Genomic DNA, 19,964 nt, shown 5'->3' on the forward strand with positions numbered 1-19,964 from the left:
TCTGTTTTTTTTCTTCTTTTTTTCCCCCGGGTTGTCACTCATCATCTGACCTCACACACTAACCTCGCGACAACTGCCACCTACAGTACCTGTAGTAGGCTACTGCAGGTGGCAGTTATCGCGAGGCTAGTGAAAGAGCTAAGATTGGGAATGTTTTTTTTCTTTTTTTTACTCCGCTCGGGCCCGGGGTATTATTATTTTTTAATAACGCAGGTTAAAATACGGGAGATTTATGGGAAAATACTAATACGGGAGGACGGCGGGAAAGAAGGGTAAAATACGGGACTTTCCCGGCCAAAACAGGATACTTGACAGGTATGGCATGTGCACCTACAACAATCTATATACACAGTATTGTACTCTTTTTTTAACTAAAGGTCTACTCAAACTCATCCATCCAAATGTTATAGATGTAATTTTGAAATATAAAAAAAAACATATAATAAATATATGTCCCCATTCGATAAGGGTAATCATTTTGACATATTTCACTGATTAGATTTAAATATGTGTTACAATATAATAGTTTGAAATGAAACCACTCTACACATCTGGCCCATATTACTTCTACCTCTAGTTTTCTAGCTCTTTTTTTTATTTCCCCTTCTCTATCTCTCTCTGTCTCTCCTGTCACATTCCTCTCTTTTCTCTCAATCCACTCACACTGCTCCTTCTCTCTTTCCACCATCACCCTGCTCTTTTGTCTGTCTCACGCCCCTGTTACCCTCTCCTCTGCTGTCTTTCACATCCTCACTTTCCACCTCATCTCTCAATTTGTTCTGACTATTTACTCTATCCTCATGATTTCACTCTTTTATCCCTAAACTCCATTCTTGCCTGACTCCTTTCTTCTCCTTTTCCCATCCACCCTGTCATCTCCTCTTCTCCCCTTCATCCTGTTCTGACCCCTCCCCTTCCCACCTTCCTGTCCTCCTGTTCTGCTGGGTCAGCTATTCTCCTGGTGTTTGACTAACTATGGCGTCCGTATTGGAAAAATGCCCCAAAATATGGCCTGTCGTCACAGACATCGTTGAGCGTGGAGTGGCATTTGCTACCAAATGTCACTGTCGCCACGCCAACCTCGTTATTGAGCCGGGAGAATCGATCACCTTTATGACACTCAGTGACACACACGCACACACAGACACACTTACACATACACGCACACACATACACTTTGTAAAGTGTCTGAGTAGGCATTCCCATATGTGTACCCATGTTTCCATGTGGCTAGTTACAGCGATAATCTGCATCATAAAAATATAAATTTTGCTGCTTTGACTGTTTAGTCTCACCAAATGCGACTGATGATTCATCCAGTAGAGAATTGTATGGAGCTTTTACTTTTGCTGCACTAAATGCTCTAAAAAGTGTTGTGTAGGTCTAGAGAAAAAAAATGGTATATTGCAGTTTTATGTGTGTTTTTAGCAGTGCATACTGCAGTTCATGTGAAAAAAATACTGTGCAGTAAGACACTAAGAAGTGAGCTCAGAAGTTCACAGAAAAAAGATGAACTTTTGCAGAAACTGCAAGGACAAATATGTTTTAGTATTGCCAACACTGCTTGATTACCCAGTAGTCACTATGCAGAAAAACCACAGCAATGACTTATAAAGCATGCCTGTCTTAAATATGTCACAAATGATCTTGCAGTGTATCCTATTAATCAATAAATTAATTAGTGTGTTATCTTGTAAGACATTCACTGACCATTGGTCCTTTGCCACAGCCCTGTGCTGTACAGGCCTGCAGCCTGAGTAGGTGTCGGCTCCATGGAGAGAGTCCCTCCACCACGAAGAACCTCTGGGAGGAACTGGAGTTTAAAATGAGAACTCCATCCAGCCAGAGACCATAACTGGTGATAATGCCTGTCAAAAGAACACATCTGATAATGACATGATGAAATAACATGCCACAGTAAGCTTGACATCTTAGCCAGGCCACTAATGACTGGAGCTTTCCTGAGTAACTGTAAACAAGTTTTAGTGTTTATTGTCCCTAAAGAAGTTTAATGTATGTGAGTATGTCTGTACAGCATATAATTCACCTTATAAACATAATCAATGTGTTACATTCATTCCCTGCCCTGAACCACCTCGGTCAACACAACCTCATCACCCTAACTCTAATGCCCAACTATGAAACAAAACATTTGTAAATGGCCGAAGAAAATGTCCAAACATATTCATCATTCACTCATTCATCAAAAACCATTCATTTAAACATGATGGTGTGATGGCATGACAACACATCTCTTTGTCTTAAAGTGTGTTACACATTTTTTTGGCATCATTTTCAGAATTTGTATTCTCAGTTGTCCACATATTTTCTTTTCTGACCCTAATCATGCACGGTTGCCAATGCTAACTTTATACATTGTAGGACTGTGTCCAGACAATGGGGAATTCAAACTGCAAAGTGACCTTTGCAATGTTGGGATGCAGTCTAGGTCATTGGATTAAAATGCAAATAAAAACGGACTTAGGGGCTCCAGACCTGCCAGTCATGTGTGTCCTAGTGTGATTCAATGATGAAAACAGCACTGAAACGACAAATGTAACCATAGGCGTTACGAGGATAAAGACCCTCTAAAGGACAGTAGTCCTGGAACGAACTTGCACACACAAATGTGGAATGTGGGTGCAAATAGGTGAGCACTCATCCACAGACACACACACTGACACTCCCTACAGGCACACAAAGACACACACACACACACACACACACACACACACACACACACACACACACACACACACACACAAAGATGAGAACTCACACGTGTTCATACACATACATACATGGGCACAATAATTATATTACATTACATCCACCTAATAAAAAAAAAAAAAAATGAAACAGTACGGTGCCAAATGTGCTTTTCCTTAATAAAAATGCATACAGGGGGCTCAAAAGATCAGTGCTAAGAACTAAGAGTCTATTCTGCTTTAATCATGTGTGGGTTTTATTATTGCTTAATACAGATATACACACCTATCAGGGAAATGAAGACACAAAAACCCCACGGACGCCAACTACATCTGGGAAGCTCTTAATGTGGCCAATCACATGAGTGTGAGAGTGGATGTGTGTATATGTGTGCGGACGTCTCTGTGTGCTTGTGTGTGTGAATAAGCCCATATCAGTATAGGTTGTAATAAAGACAGGTTGGGAAATGAAGCAGCGAATGCATAACAGGCTTATTTCCCCTCTTTGTCTGCGTGTTGCCCCGACCTAATCCCCGAGAGGATTATCCCCCACAAATCCCTGCGGAATTGGGGAGAAGATGGGGAGAGAGAGACACAAAATCTCACTCCTTTGGAACCCATCACCATCAGGATCGTCATTGTTGCTGTCCATTTATGAAAAAAAAGAGTAAATGAAAAAAAGAGGCACTGAGCCCTTCTTTAAGGAAAAATTAAAGCTTTTTAAGCATGAGATAATCGGGTAATCATGATTAAGTGTCTCCTTGTTATAAATTTCTGTCATCAGATGAGAAAAGCTTTAAGTAATTTATCCAGGCTAATATGCACACGTATCACATGGTTTATGGTGCGAAATGCACTTATGTGGCATTAAGCGTAAAACACACACGATTCACATTACACACACACACACACACACACACACACACACACATTATGGAATTACACGTAATAACGAGCATGGCAGTAACATTTGATAATATGTGGCGGTGCGTTGTATGTTAGAGACTGTGAAATGGGGTGGGAAATCCTCAGATGGTTTTCATCACTCAATTCATTGGGGTTCATAAGATGGGCATTTGTTAATATAGTTCTTTTTGATTCATGTTTGTGTTTTATTTGTAAAAAAATCCACTATTTTAGGTATACCATGTGGTAGATCATGTAACATGAAACTACTAGGCTATGTTGTAGTTATTTGAAGATGTATTGAACTATGCACTTTTAAGAGTTTTATTAAGACACAATTACTTGATGTATACTATGTAATGCTGTGATGACAGGAAATGAGGGAGAGAGAGAGAGAGAGAGAGAGAGAGAGAGAGAGAGAGATGAAACAACGGTCCCCAGCCGGACTCGATCTGGGGACTTTGCAGTTCAGTTTGAAACCCTAAGACAGTGTTTCTCAAATGGGGGTACGCGTACCCCTAGGGGTACTTTGGAGGACTGCAGGGGGTACATTAGATCTTTGGAAAATGTTTATATAAAATATATCATTCATGCATAATTCCTAAAATAATGATACCGAAAATGTTTTGTGCTGGTCAGGGGGTACTTGAATAAAAAGATACTTTGATGGGGGTACAGTATTGAAATAAGTTTGAGAACCACTGCCCTAAGATGTAAGGGTGTTTTTAAATGGTATCTGGTTTGTACATTTCTTCATTCTCTTTTTTCTTAGTTAATGTTTACATTAATGATAAACAATTGCAAACTGTAGTTTCTTGGATGTTAAATGGGTTAGTAATATATATTTAAATATAGGTAAAAAACAGGTGTGGATTTTGAAACGATGTAAGAGCAATATGTGGCTTTTCTTTTCTTTTTTACTGTTTAGACTGCAATATTGTGCAATATTTTGAGGTTTTGCAAATGTTAATGTAATACCTGTACTTCAGATAGTATACTGATTGATGATGCATCACTCCTAGCACTTTTTCAGAATGTACGGAAAATAGTTATGCACAAATAACTCCAAGCCAGTAGCAGGATTTCAAATTCACATCTAATATACATCAAATACATCTTGTCCAGCTCTGTCCAATGGATTTTAATTGGCTGTAAATAAATTAAATGAAGGTAAGAAGAACAGAGAACACTAAGAGAAAAAGGCAATCACTGTGAGTCTATGTGCTTCCAGCCTGCAGTTCTCTATTCAGTCAAAAGGGAGCACTTTTCATCCACTTAAAGGAGCTTGGTGAAGCACTGCCCTATCATTCCCGCTCTCCGTTAGTCTCTGTCTCACATTGTATGTTCTCTCCCCTGTCTTTGTCTCTTTCCCCATTCTCTCCGAGTCCTTTATGCCCTCTCCTTTTGGGTTCTATCCTAGTTTTCCTTTTCTCTAACTGTTTTATCTCTTGCACACTCATCTGATTCACCTCGCACAAAAAGGGAAACCTTCACCTGTTTCATAGTCACACGTACGGGATACCTGTACAGTGGTATAGTTCTTGATATCTGTGATAGTCTGGGTGATGGTAAATACTGACACTGTGTATTCAAGTCCACATTTCAACTAATGTTATCTTCATCATGATTCTTGTCAATGTTTCTCCTCTTCTACATATTTTATCTCTCAAAAGTTTCAGATCACTTTCCTGTATTGAAGAAAATTCCATTTAAAAACTTTTTTTTTTAAACAAAATCAAAGATTTTAAGTATTTGCTGATATTTAGTTAAAATTTTACATTATTCTTTAACGTCAGTGTTGATAAATGTTTATGTATAATTTAATGTTCTTGGCCATGTATCTTGGCCATGTCTGTATGTGCCAGATGAAGTGTATGTCCTCTCACCATTCGGAGTATCAGGAGGTGTCCAGCTGACGTTGAGTGCATGTGGGGACAGAGGTATGACCAGCGGTGCAGGAACATTCTCCGGGGTGCTCTCCTCAGTCTGAGCCATGCTGGGAGGGCTTAAGGTACACCCACCTCCTGTGCAGGCCTGACGTGAACACACACACATTAATGTCTTTATGAATGTGACAAATGAAAATCAAAAAGATTAAAGAGTAAGGGACTCACAACGAGTGTGATGGTGTAAGCTGTTCCAGGGGTTAAGTTGCGGAGTGTGTGGTCTTCAAAAAGTTCTGAGCTGTTATAGGCTAGCACAGGCACTGCACCATCATGTGACAGGAGGATGGAATAGAACTCCAAAACGCCATTCACCTGAGAGGGACGGGACCACCTGGAGAGGCAGAGATGGAAATAACAAAATACCTTTACTTTAGTACTGCAGTTAAATTCAGATTTTATTCAGGTCAAGTTAATGTACAGATTAAAAATAATACTTAGAAATGATTCCCTCTTTTTATTAACAAAATTCCTCTGAAAAGACCACATTTTTAAGTTTTTTTCTGTTTAACTACAGACTGTCTGATAGGTTATGCCTTTCTATCACAGAACTCTATTGTTGAAAAACTATTAGAAACACGTAAAATAGCCACACCACTACTTTCGTTGACAGTTTTCTTCACTGTGGTGCACAAGGCCAGTCCAGTTAAAATGTTGGAGTACTGCTTAAATTTCATTTGTTATAAGTTTCAACTGACTGCAGAATATTCTATTATTTCTACGATTGTGTGTCTATATTGACAGTTCAAATTTGATTAAAATAAGGTTGTGAAAGAGACAGAGCAACAATTTTAGAGTCTGAGGGTTTCCTTGACAGTCTTTTTGTCCAATGACTGCGTGTGTATTGTGTGCACAAACGTGTGTGCTTTCTATCATTGTATTTCTTTCTGCAAGTAGAGATGGAAACACAATGCAGATAGCTAAGGTTTCTCAGACACAACCCAGAAGCCTGTATACTGTACACACAGTTTACTTTTTCGGATAGGTGTCTCCTTTTCTATATTTAGAACGGGAAGGTCATCCCCAACAGAGAGAGAGAGAAAAAAAAAAAAAAAAAAAAGAGATGTTAAGAGACAGTATGTATAAATAGAAACTTCTTGAGTATCCATTACAAAATGTGAAAGAGAGGGCAATCTGGACCTAATCTTAGCTTTACATACTAAACTGCAAAGAACAACATTTAGATCTTTTTTTGTTTTGTTTGATTTATTAATACTAAACTGTGATTGCATTATTTTAAATATTCTAATAAGGGACTGTAGGAGCTGCTGAATGTGTCTTAATGATCAACATCTTTCCACTGTACTTTTTAATGTGATGTGATTTCTGCCAGTTGATAATGTTGGAGAGATATTCAAGCTATGATGAAATAATTTAGTATAAAAGGTTGTGCAGCCATGATAAACTTCTAATGTTTCTGAGAGAGCAGGTTTGTTTATTTCAATTCATCCTACCTTTGTAAAATACAGTGCTGCAGTAATACTGTATTGAAACACAGTGTGTAAATCACTGGATTTACATACAAATGATGGAACCTGATGCACTTTTCACAATACACAAAATCCAAAGTATCTGATAATTTCCCCAAGACTTTAAGAATGACAAAACAGTAATAAACAATTCCTAAATAAAGGTGCATTAAAACATTTTTTATAAATAGTTCTGCAATTTTTAAAAATCCCTGGGAGTAACCCAACCCTCCTGGTAGCAGAGGGAGGCCATTTTAAAAAGTGATGGATTCCTTTCTTGGTTCCTCCCATTAAAAGCCAGTTTTTGAATGACTGATGAGTGTGTGTTAGCACACAATTAGCCATTGTGGCTAATCTATCACATTTATTATAAGATTGATATGCTGTCGATTGGCAGTGTGATGTATGTCCACTTTTGAAAAACTAAATCAAAGGGGAGTTGTAATAATCTGTATCATAATTCACTGCGGTAATGGTTTTAGAAAACCATTGGTTTTCAAAGTGTGCTTTGAAATTAGTGTGAAACAGACGGGGGCTTTCTCAGCACGTTAAATTAAAAACAATGTGCTTGAGATGCAATAGAGTTAAATTCTGCATCATAATACATATGAAGTGTCAACCTGTCTCCTGCACCTTGCCTCCATCCCATCTTTCCTGCTGTTCTTTACATTGCACAATCAACAAAACAACATTGGAGCCATCAAATAATTAGTGACAACACATTAAGGTATTGAAGATAGAAAGACTTTAGGAGTAAAAGAAAACAAGCTCAGTTAAACCAGAAATAATTGTTTCATTTAGCTAGGTATAGTGAAGATTAGCTCTGTCCTTAACCTGCCATGTGTCCCATCAGGTTTTCTATGTTTTTGTGATGGTACACATGTCTCACAGTGTTGGTATTTCTGCAGCTGTGTCTGCTTGTGTTGTGTGTGTGTATGAATGTGTTTGTGTCAGGTAGTGTTAGGTGAGGTCAGGGAATAAATCTGCTGATATTGTTTTGTTCACATCCTGCAGCCTACCTCAACCTTTCTCACAATCTCTTACCCCCCCCACACCTCCCTCTCTCTGTCTCTCTCTCGCTCTGTCTCTCTCTCCTTTTAAACATTTCTTCCATTTCTCTCTGTTCTTTCCATTAAAACTCACAATTTATCTTCCTCTCTTTTCTCCCTCGTCCACTCTCTCTCTCTCTCTCTCTCTCTCTCTCTCTCGCTGTCTTTCTCAGCTTTTCTCACAGACACAATAGAGAGGTATTGACAAAGTATGATCTCTCAACCTCTGCCTATTACCAATGTGCTAACAAGGCAATACGTAGCCTTCCCACACTTGGTGAATATATAGCTGAAACACATTGTAAAGGCTAAGACTATGATACATATCCCTGCTCTGCAGACAGCAGTACTCTCATGGATGATGTATTACACCTAGTAATTTGTTTTTTGTGCTGTCAACTGTCTATAGACTACAGATAAAAAAGCGTGTTACTTTGTATGGCATAACAGGCCAAAATCATTTTGTTAAAGAATATTTTGTTGTCAACAGGTTTTTATTTCCAAGATTATGGGTAAGAGGAACATTATTATTATTATCTTACTATCTTTAGTAATATGCATTTTTCAAACATGAGTTTACTTCCATATGTTAGTTCTCTTTCAGCATTGTTTTTGCTTTAGATGCCTATTTTTCCCTACTGTTCCTATTTCCTCCCATGACAGATTGCATATCTTTAACACACATTCAATTTAGGATCAATCCTGATGTCTGGTAAATTAGAGGGAATCAGTGCATGTCTTCTGAATCATAAATCAGGTATTTTCAATTGTTCTTTTTCCCAAATTATTCTGAAAAAATTTTAAGAGAAGGAAAAGTACTCATGAATGAGGCCCAACAGTTGAATGAATGAATGAAAGTTTATTCGGTTACTGAACATAGAACATAATATATGTTCAATGCCTCTTTGTCAATAAAACCACTCTGACAGTACATTCAGGCAGATATGCTTGTGTATATGTTTGTGCACTGCTTATCCAAGACTATCGAAGCATTACCAAGATCACCACATCTTAACCACACACACTCGCCATTAACCTCTTACTGTGTGCTTTCACCCTTTGTCCATTGTTTAACTACAGTATGTGTGGATATGCCTGTGTGTGTGTGTGTGTGTGTGTGTGTGTGTGTGTGTGTGTGTGTGTGCGTGCGTGATTGTGTGTGTATATGAGTGGCTCTGTGCCGTCCTGCCGTGAGTCCCACTGTAAGTGACAGTCGGAACACTAATGGCTTTCACAGAGATTGACTCATACTCACACACAAAAAAAAACAGGGACATATGCACATGAACATGATGGAAAAAGTGCAGGGATCTATCTTCTCCTCCGTCCCCTCCCTCTAGAGGTGAAAGGTCAAGTGCAGAAGAATATTCTGCATGGTAAACACAACCGTAGAAGGTCACTGGCTCCATCTCACCCTGTCTCTTTCTTTCTCTCTCCTTGTATTTTACACAGACACAACATGTGAAATACAAATGAAAAGCTATCATATTCCTTGAATAACGTATTCTTACCTTGTACTTTTCAGTGATGCTGAAACAGTTAACACTCACTGTCTCTCTCTCATTTGTGAGTAAATGCTTTGTTAAAAACAAAAGTGACACACATGCTTACACTGTATTTCAGTCAGATTCACCTGACACACACACACACACACACACACACACACACACACACACACACACACACACACACACACACGCACAGTTTCAGAAACTGAAATGGCTTTAGTGAACTGTACATATACTGTATATTGAATGAAACACCTAATGTGTTAAGGGTTGTGTGTGTGTGTGTGTGTGTGTGTGTGTGTGTGTGTGTGCACTTACTCCACCAGAATAGTCCGTGAGTCAAGCAGGGTAAGAGTTGGTGCATGTAGAGGCCCCGGAGGAAGCTGAGAGGTCAGCATAGTAACTTGTGAACTGTTGGTGCAGCCCACTGAAGTGCATGCAGTCAGTACTAAGACATGGGTGGAATACACACCAAGACCTGAAACCCACACACATACAGCAGGAGACAGAGAAGCATACAAATCAAACCACAATGATGTCTCAGTACAGTCTATGACTCAAAACCTTTAATTACAACATAAACCAAAATTGCTCTCTAACTTATTATTGCGACACGATTTAATCGTAATTTAACCCAATCCCTGAATTTTGCCTCTTTTTTACAGAATCATTGCTGTATACTCCCTCTCCCCTTTTAGCTGCGTTTCTTAGATTGTTGTTTCTCTTTCAGTGTCCATCTTTGCCTCAAAACTGCTCTCCATCTGTCTCACTGTGGCAATCTCACTCTCTGTAACACAATCTATTCTTGCACATATTGTATAATTGCTGCCTCTATAATCCTTATAATCACTGTGGACATCAGACACTGCATTATTAACCCAGCATGGATGATATGTGCTCTCATGCATTCATTAACTTACAAAGACAGACACATACACTGTTGGGCAGTGTGATGTTTCGCTAACCATGTGTATGTGTGTGTAAAAACAAATGCCAGATATGATGACTCTCCTGTGTTTGTGAGTCTGTGTACATCCCTGCATATTGTATTTCTGCATATGTTCCACTGAGAGTGTGTCTTCTATGTGCATATGTGTGTGTGTGTGTGTGTGTGTATCTATTCACATCCTGGTGCAGCACTCTAGTCTCAGTGGTGTGAAATGTTTTTCATACCTTCTTTAAGTCTCTTTAATGAAAGCTTTCAAAGCAAATTGTGTGTATGCATGTGCACCAATGTTTAGCGTTCTTTGTTTCTCCGCTGCTTTATTTTCACGTGCGTGTTTAGCGCTCTTTTTCAAAGTGCTATTCCCTTGGTAAGAGACGCTCTTTCCTCTTTTAAATGCTAATCCCCCACTCCATTTTGCTTTCCTTCACTCATCCCTTTCTCTTTGCTCCGAGGCCCCATCCCTCCACAGTCACATCTATGCTGCGACACACACACACACACACACACACACACACACACACACACACACACACACACACACACACACACACACACACACACACAATCTTTCTCTCTCTCTCCTCTTTACCAGTGATGTTGTGTTGTCTGTCTTCCCCCCTGTAGACCATTTGGTTGTTGTGATAGAGGAGGTACTCTGTAATTTCTCCATTGGGCCTATCATTGCAACAAAAAAGTTTGAATTATTATAATATGATTATGTTATATTTAACTTATACTATTTTGAGGTTAATCTCTCTGTTGTGTTCAATTAGGGCATCTTTACTCAAGGTGAAATAAAAGGAGATACATAATCGTACAACATTATGTTTGTTTTATGTATGACTCTGTTTACTAAAATACATATCTTTACTAGACTGCTGTTTTTTCATATTCTCTTGAAGTAGTAGGTCAGACATGTATAATAACATAATGTCAATTAGTTAAGGCTTTATGACAGAAGATCAGGTGTGTACTTACTTATGTAGCAACTTACAACTTGCACATAAACAAAATAACGCTGACCAACACAATAAGTGGTTTAGGTGTGAGAAGGGTAGGTGAGACTGTGTATTGTGTATTACCTTGCTGGAGGTTCCCAGGTAACATAGAGGGCTGAGGGGGATGAGACTGTGGCTGGAGGAGAGACAGCATCTGGAGCTGAAATTGTTCAATATACAAAAATGCAACATATATTATCAACATTCAAATATTACTATATTAAAAGCATATACCTTACACTAAACAATGAAATAAACTATGGTGAGTCACAATTTTATCCAGGTCAACATTGCTTTATGTTATGAAAATCTGATTTTTCATTTCACATGGTGCTAGACATTGACACAGCTTTGGACAACTGTTCAAAACACTGCAGAGACTGAAGAAGAACATTCTGTTTTTTTGCTCCTTGATCTAGTGAAGATGGTGAAAATAATGTCCCCGTGCTCACAGAGTAAAAATGTGTCTATATGAGGTTTTGTTTGAAAAATAGACTTTGGCAAAATAGTTGTAAATAAGTTATTTCTCCATTCTCCCTAACATGGTTCAGTGTCTTAACTCTGCGCTCAGTAAGAATCAATACAGTAATCTTTTTTTTTTTTTTTTTTTTTTTTTTTTTTTACTTCAGATTGATTTTAGCTGACCCCTGCCGTCACATTATCTCCCCAACAAGGCCAGTTAGTCCAACACAGATTAATGTAGCGACTAACATATGAAGAAAAATCTCTCTTTTCCTCTTCCACTTCTTCTTTCCTTATACATGTAATCTTCCCTCCATGACCTCCCAGATAAGAAAAATGTTACGCTGTACAATCTGCCTTTCACTCACTTACAAAGTGCTTCATTCTCTTATCATTTTGTGTCTTGCTCTATCCAGCCATCTTACTTCCTCTTCCCCCTGTCCTGCTCCGTGCTTCATTTATTCCATTCTGACATTTTTCTGTCTTTTCTTCCCTCTCTTCTTAAGAGCTAAACATCACTGAGGAGACCGGATACAAATGTCTGAGTGTGTTTAGAAGTGTGTCTGTGTCCAGAAGCAGAAACAGTCATAAATCAATGCTACTGGTAAAGGATAGAATGCAGAGCAATTGTATTCATATAGCATTCTTCAGAAATGAAGCAATTCAAAGTCCTTTAAAAAAAGACAGAAGTTCTCTTCATGGATGTGTATATATGTGTATGTGTTTGTGCTTTACAGCCTTACCTTCCTCCGGGGTTGTGAAGCTCAATCCCAAATCATTATCATCACCATTGTCATTATGAAGACTGCAGCCAACAGGACTACAGGCACTTACGGTGATAATGTATCGAGTGGATGGAGTGAGACTCGGCAGCACACCTGGAGAAGAGGAGAACATGAACATGTCAGGCAGGGAGTGAGACAGAGAAAACAGGCAAAGGGAATTTAGTTAAAAAAAAAAAAAACTTCACTAACATCGGCTTGAATTTTGCTAACTCAGACTGCTAAAGCCTCATAATAGCTTCAGCTGAACTTAAAAATGACTTTATGCAACATACATAAGGGTGTGTGAGTACTGTTTTAAATAGACTTGGAAAAAAGGAACTTATCTATTAACACCCCTTTGTACCAACCCCGCCTTACCTGGCTACATGCCTTTTCTGTCTCCTTTTAGTGAAGAAACTGTTGTTACTAAAGTATGTATCAATCTTCTTCAATAGTGCAATTTAAATGCTTAACTTGTTTCTCTGTGCCACTGTTGCTGAGCAAACTTGATGGCTTTGGCACACAAGGAGAGCCTATTCTAATTGTAAAGCTACAGTTGTCGCTCTCTGATGTTTTTTGTCCTAGCTGTCTGCCCTCTCCACTCCTTTCCGTATATCCTAAGTCACTCTTTTACATTCCCTCTCCTCTTTTCCAACCCCTCCAACCCTCCTCACCCTCTGTGTCCAGTCATCCTCTACTTGTCTCTCTTCTTTCTCTCTCTGTTACCCATGTCTTTTAATTCAATTAGGGGCCAGGGCCCCACTCCGCTGCCATTACCCCCTCATTTGCTTTCTGTGTTTTTTAGCCGTTGGTGTAATTCTGCAGTCAGGTGTCGAGGCCATCATAAATTAACAAGAAGCCTTATCACTGTGGAGTTAATGTCTGGCAAAGAGAGCACCGAGATAGACACTGAGAAAGACGGAGACTGAGAGCTCATCTTCATATTTGCCTGGAGACATAGTAGAGTGGATGAGAGGAGGGACGAATAGCAGCAGCGGACGCAGACATCATCATCATCATAAAAGATGAAGTGACGAAATATCGAAAAGTGAGCAAAAGAGAGAGAGAGAGAGAGAGAGAGAGAGAGAGAGAGCAAGAGAGAAAAGGAGCGATGCAAGGGTATGACATCATTGGGGTAGTCCTGAGTGTCTTGTTCCAAATGGAGACAGTCTCTTAAAGCTGGGGACTTGCCAAGGGGACATTAACAGGGTTGCCTGGGACAGTGTGAGTGTGTGTTTGTATTAAAGACAGAAGGAAAGTGAGTGAAAAAGGCAGTGTGAATGTGTTTTCACCAAGGGCCAAAATGCCCTTACAGGTGTCACTAGAAGGTGGCAGGAAACCAGCTACAATAAGTTAAAAGAACAACAGCTGCAAGTTAAGTTAAATCATAATAATAATCTAAATCATAAATTATCCATGGTTCACATCATGCTACTTGTGGTATTTCAGTCATCTTTTCAGAAAATGGTTACCTCTGCTTTAATTTACTTTGTTGGGACCCTCCTACAGTACATTGCTGTGTCTCAAATTGTACACATCTGTAGTTGCACTTGCTATTTTGAGCACATTGAGTGCGTTCACATTGACAAAGTATGGCCAAATGCAGTGCACTACAAGTACCCGGATGCTGCACTTGAAATGGTCAAAATGCTGAGTGTGGAACGCTGGACACTACTTACACTCAACGGTCGCCATCTTTGCTACGGGAGCGGAAGCTACAGGAACACCAACGTATTCTCAGACTTGTGAATATGGCGGGCGAGGAAGCTGTAGCGGTTGCGACTGAAGCCGCAAAACTCAACTATACCAATGTCATTTATACATGTGTTTTTTTACCACCATACTGTAGTCAGATTGTGAGAAAGTAAGCCTGTATATATTTTGTCGGGCGACAATAGGTGGCGGTAATGCTCTGCCCGGCTGCAATTTACCATTAAAATGAAAAAGAAGAGTAATTTCTGGTCAGTGCATAACGGTGCGCGATTCGAGAAAACACTACCCTGTCAAAATGTGCGCACTACATAAGTACATATACAGTGTACTACATGGGTCTTTAATGTGTACAGTGTACTCACGGAATTATCCAAATTGTGACCCACCCCATGTCTTTGGAACCCTTTTTCCATATCTCCATGGACTGTATATATTAAATATATCAATTGCATGTCAAAATATCTATCAAAACTTAACATGTGTTTTACCTGTGAAATTTCCATTAGCCAGGTACATGGTTTTGATAGGTGGTACCTCTGGCTGATCTCTATTGTAGGCCTTCAGCTCATATCTGTCAATCGGCCCTCTGATGTCCCCAGTGGGTGGCACCCAGCTCACCTTGGCACTAAAGCCATTCAAGCTCTGCACTGTGGTAGGAGGTGGTACAGACATAGGTACTACAGAGAGAGAGAGAGAGAGAAAGAGAGAGAGAGAGAGAGAGAGAGAGAGAGGCAAAATGAGTGAGATAAGACTGTGAAGGGAAGAAAACTTTCCGTGGATCAAGACAGGAAAAGAGGTAAATAACTCTCAGCAGCTGAATAAATACATGAGTAAATACAAAAAGTACAAGAAAGAAATTAGGTCAGGCCGAACAAATGTCAAAAGAATGATATATCAAATAAAAGCAAAAAGAGAAAAAATAAAAGAGAAAAAGCAAAACAACAGGTCGAGAGCACATGAGGTTAAAGAAAAAGCATCCCCCATCTCTCTGTGTTTTAATAGGCCCAGTAAATCATACCTCACCATTAGCATAAATAGTATTTATGAGAGTAGTAACTTTTTCAGCACTGATTTAATACAGCCAGCCATTCATTCTGGGCTATATTTCACAGCAATCAGCCTCCCTCCTTCTCTGTAGCACTCCCCTTCTTTTTCACTCTGACACCCTCAGTAGTTCAGGACGGTCCAGCTCTCCCCTCTCCCTCCCGTCCTCTCCATCTATCTCACTGCTTCACAACCACTTCCATTTTCTGTTTCCATTGATCCTTCCATCTTCCTCTGCATCCGTTTCCCGTTTCATCTTACAAATTGTTTATAAATGCTTAGAAATTCATGTTCCCGTTAGGCCTGTCACGATAAAAAATTTTGTTGGACGATAAATTGTCCCAGAAATTATTGCGATAAACGATAATATTGTCATTCTGAGACCATTTTCATCTAATATAATGATAATGGCATAATAATGCAGTTACACCTTTTCAAAGATCAATAAACTTTTATTTCTAAAGAATATTTAACACTATATTTAAATACCCACAATATGTCTTTGATCTCCTTTAGTATGTCCTCTTTCACGCTGTTGTACAGTTGTGGCATTGCTGTTTGTGACACGTATGTTCTCCCAGGTAATTCGTACTGGCTGTCAAATGTTTGCAGCATTCGTCAAGTGTTTGTGCGATAGACTACAGACTCTGTACTATATTTAACAATTATTTATTAAACATATATATAATATATAAATATATAATTAATAAATTATATCTATCTATATCTATGTGGCTATCTGCCACATAGCGAGTAAAAGTTTGTACCAAGATACTTCTGTTTTTCAGTATTCATTTTGGCGAAGGTGCAGCTACTTTCTTCTGCTCATCTGCTGTCTGCAGGTCGGAGCTTCGCCGGGGCGCAAAATTATGAATCCCACTATGGCCACGCCAAGACCCGCCCTACGAAGCAGCTTGATTGGTTGGGATTATGCATTTCACCTCAAGTGGTTAAGGTTAGGATAGCCAATTGGTCAGGGAATAGGACCTGTAGAAATCAGGTTACGTTGCCTTGCGTAAGCATGGACGCCTGGCCAATAGTAGCTATTGAAGGGCGGGTCTTGGCGTGGCCATAGTGGGAAAAAAAAGATCGCCGTCGGGGCGGGCCGACACACGCACACACACAAACACTGGCACACACACCAGACGCCAGCCACCACGTCACTTCTGTTTACTGATAGCTAGCGTTTAGCCTCTGCTAGAACCTTTCCTCTCAGTCCTCCATCCTTCTTCCCTCAGTTCTTAATGTTTTAGCACTTCCCCCTCACTCTCCTTCATTCCTCTGTCTGGTCATAGCATGGTATACTGAGACCTACCAGTGTATCGTTCACTACTAACGAGCAGCTTTATATTACACACGGGACCACACAGGCCATTCTGGGTTAACAGCCTTTTACTGGGATGCCCTTTATAGAGGCTTTATCAATCTCTCATACCGTCTGGCACATGTAATATCACTGGCTTTGGATAAGTCTCACATACTGTATATAATATAGTCATGGTTTTACATCCAAAATCTCTTAAGAAGGAAGAGAAACACTATAGAAAAAAGTCAATGGGAGGGAATATTTACTCCTTGTCGAACGTGCCAAAATGTTTCTGAGTAAAAGATGTTTCAGCTGCAATAAAACAGGGCAAAATCATACATTTGTTTGTGATGTAAATTAAATTCTAATTCCAAGACAGATTACACAGCAGATTAAACAAACAAACATATACACATGTATAACATACATGTAAGTAGAGAGGAACACACACACACACACACAAACACACAAAACACACACACACACACACACACACACACACACACACACACACACACAACACACAAAAACACACACAAAACACACACACACACACAAAAACACCACACACAATAACACACCACAGTCTCACACACACAAGCTGAAGCCTGAGGCTTTGGAATACTTAAGGGGCTTATCACCCCCCTTATATTATTAGAGTGTATCAGATGGAGGTTAGATAGAAAGAAACAATGATAGGTAGGAGATCTTGTGTACAATGTGTACTGCAATTACTCTTGTAGGGACATACATAAGTGTGAGTGTGTATTACTGTTATGATATCATCAAATCTAGCTGGAAACACATTGGTCTGATAACACATAGAAATGCACACCAACTACTGCCAGCAAGATGAGAGAGGTTTTACCTTTGCTTTGGCTGCGTCCTCTTTGCCAAGGTCCTGCGGCCCAACCTCCTGCAGCCAAGGCCACCAACCTGTACAAGTACTCTTGAAAGGTGTGTGTTTTTGCACATAGGAGGAAGGGTTAAGGATGCACATGGGGCAGGGGAGACACAGATTAAAAAAAGATTTAAAAAAAAAAAAAAATGCTCTCAAAAGATGCATCACATGTTCTCTGTATCACCTAAAATCAGCTTGAGTGACGAATTATGACGAGTAATATTTATTCCGCATATTCAGTAGTTAATAATACTTCTAAGTATTTGCTAAAAAAAAATTAAATATGCTTAATCTTTATCTATTGCAACTATCTACAACTGCGAGTTATCAATATGACTAAAATTCAATTGGTTAGAGAATTATAATGTTGGTTTCGGTACTTTTTAATTAATTGAAAATGTGTGTGTGTGTGTGTGTGTGTGTGTGTGCGTTTGTGTGCATGGAAAAAAATAGGGGACATTTACCAATTACAGCATCTATATAGTTTAATGTGATTCAATCACCTCTGTGTCAAAATGTTAAAGCATAGCAAAGAAAATTGGACTTCCGTACACCGTTTGCATTTGGAATGAAATTATCACTGTGGCAAACCCCTCTTCATCTAAAGAACTGATGGGTAGAGATTGTGCTGTGTTGCGATTTAAATATTTTTGATATTACATGCTGTTTTTTAATTGACTGTTGCAACTGGAGTATCAATGCTATGTTCTTCGTACTGTATTGTTTGTTTGATGTCTGAGGAAAGTCTATCACTAAAATGTCGTTACTTTAAAAACAAAGTTAGTGTTGACAGAGTTCCACACTTTCTTTTCAGGTAAGTGCTGTGTTAGTGTAGTTATGTAAATGTACACTGTGCATTGTTACCAGTGAAAGGCTGTAGGCTATGATCTGTGGCTTCTGTCTTCTTCCCACTATACACCAAAACTGAATCGTTTCCTCTGCAGTTGTACCGGCTTTCACTGGAGGGACAGCCGTCTAAGTAGACTCTTACAGAACGGCGGGAGGCAACAGAGAGATTTACACTTTGACCGACAGGAGGGTTTGATTCATCCCTTTGTATGGTAAGACCCCTTATGCAACCTCCTAGGCCTGTGAAAGAGGAAAGGATAAGAGAAAGAGAGTAAAAGAAGGAGAGGAATAGGAGGAGAGATAAGAGGAGGAAAGAACAGAGAAAGGGAAGGAGAATGTGAGAAGAGTACATCTTTATGAAAACTTTGTGAAATACTTACCTCCACTTCACATTTTAAATTGTTTAAATAAGTAATGCTGCAAGCAAATACCAGCATAATCCCTATAACTCCTGGTTGATACATTTATTGCCGCCCTGGCCAGATAGTGGAGCAGGAAAGTTACGGTGGTAGCAAAGGCGACCTGCAAGTACCTATACTTATAGAATCTATAGAACTATAGAAACCCCAAAACAAGGAGGCCACAAACAAGCAAATGCCATGTGTAACCCGTTTAGCTACACACTGAACACTTCTGCTTGGTTGAACACCTGCCATTTAGATCGTTTAAAAGCAGTAGCACGGGCGAAGAGGACAGCTGCCCGGGGCGGCATTTTTTCATGACACATGGGGGGTGGCACAAGCACTAAATATTTTTTTAAATAAAATAATCCTCTGCGCCGCGAAGCGGTTATCTATTATCTATCATTTCACTGTGTAGGGAATTGGCAAATTGGCGGAAGGGGAAAGGGGAAGGGTGCTGAAACAGACTCTGTGTTGAGAACTAAAAGTAGGCTAGATAGTAGAAGTTCAGGAAAGCAATCCAACTTGGAAAAAAAAAAGACAATAATGCTCTGCCAAATGTCTTCCAAGCAATGAAACGTTGACAATAAAGAACAGTGATTTAATAGTGATAAAGGGATGGTGCACTCCCAGCCCGGTGGGCAGTTGTATCGGCTCCTATAGTGTAGTGGTCTTTGCTCCAGTCTGGCACCGGACACCCTGCGATGCCATCCAGCTCGGCACGCTATTTAGGATTCACAAGGAGGAGCGACGGGCGCGGGCGCATGCATGGGATGCGTGCGTGTGTGTGTGTGTGTGTGTCCTACCAAAGCAGATAATTAGCTCCACACACAGTTCATTATAGGCCAAGTATTATATATATTTGGAATATCCATTGAAATATTCACATTTTACATGAAAAAAGTTACTCTCAGATGTGTCCAGTTTGGGACGTCGCATAGCATTACTGTATGTGCTGGGGTACATTTTCACATATTTTATATACAAGTGGACACCT

General features: G+C 39.6%; 1 protein-coding gene across 4 annotated transcripts in view; it reads right to left on the minus strand.

Moving 5' to 3' along the window:
• ush2a (Usher syndrome 2A (autosomal recessive, mild)) overlaps nt 1-19,964 on the minus strand; it is a 233,519-nt gene that overhangs the window by 113,119 nt on the left and 100,436 nt on the right. For all 4 annotated transcript variants that reach the window (XM_039794826.1, XM_039794827.1, XM_039794825.1 and 1 more), the window contains exons 36-45: nt 18,582-18,806; nt 17,685-17,765; nt 14,955-15,143; nt 12,733-12,867; nt 11,612-11,687; nt 11,119-11,204; nt 9,902-10,061; nt 5,729-5,891; nt 5,501-5,648; nt 1,711-1,868 (exon numbers count right to left, since the gene is read on the minus strand). In XM_039794826.1, coding sequence (XP_039650760.1) covers nt 1,711-1,868; nt 5,501-5,648; nt 5,729-5,891; nt 9,902-10,061; nt 11,119-11,204; nt 11,612-11,687; nt 12,733-12,867; nt 14,955-15,143; nt 17,685-17,765; nt 18,582-18,806 — 1,421 coding nt within the window. The remainder of the gene's footprint in view (nt 1-1,710; nt 1,869-5,500; nt 5,649-5,728; nt 5,892-9,901; nt 10,062-11,118; nt 11,205-11,611; nt 11,688-12,732; nt 12,868-14,954; nt 15,144-17,684; nt 17,766-18,581; nt 18,807-19,964) is intronic.

The sequence above is a fragment of the Perca fluviatilis genome, chromosome 3, assembly GCF_010015445.1.
Source record: "Perca fluviatilis chromosome 3, GENO_Pfluv_1.0, whole genome shotgun sequence".
In the NCBI taxonomy this organism is placed as follows: Eukaryota; Metazoa; Chordata; class Actinopteri; order Perciformes; family Percidae; genus Perca; species Perca fluviatilis.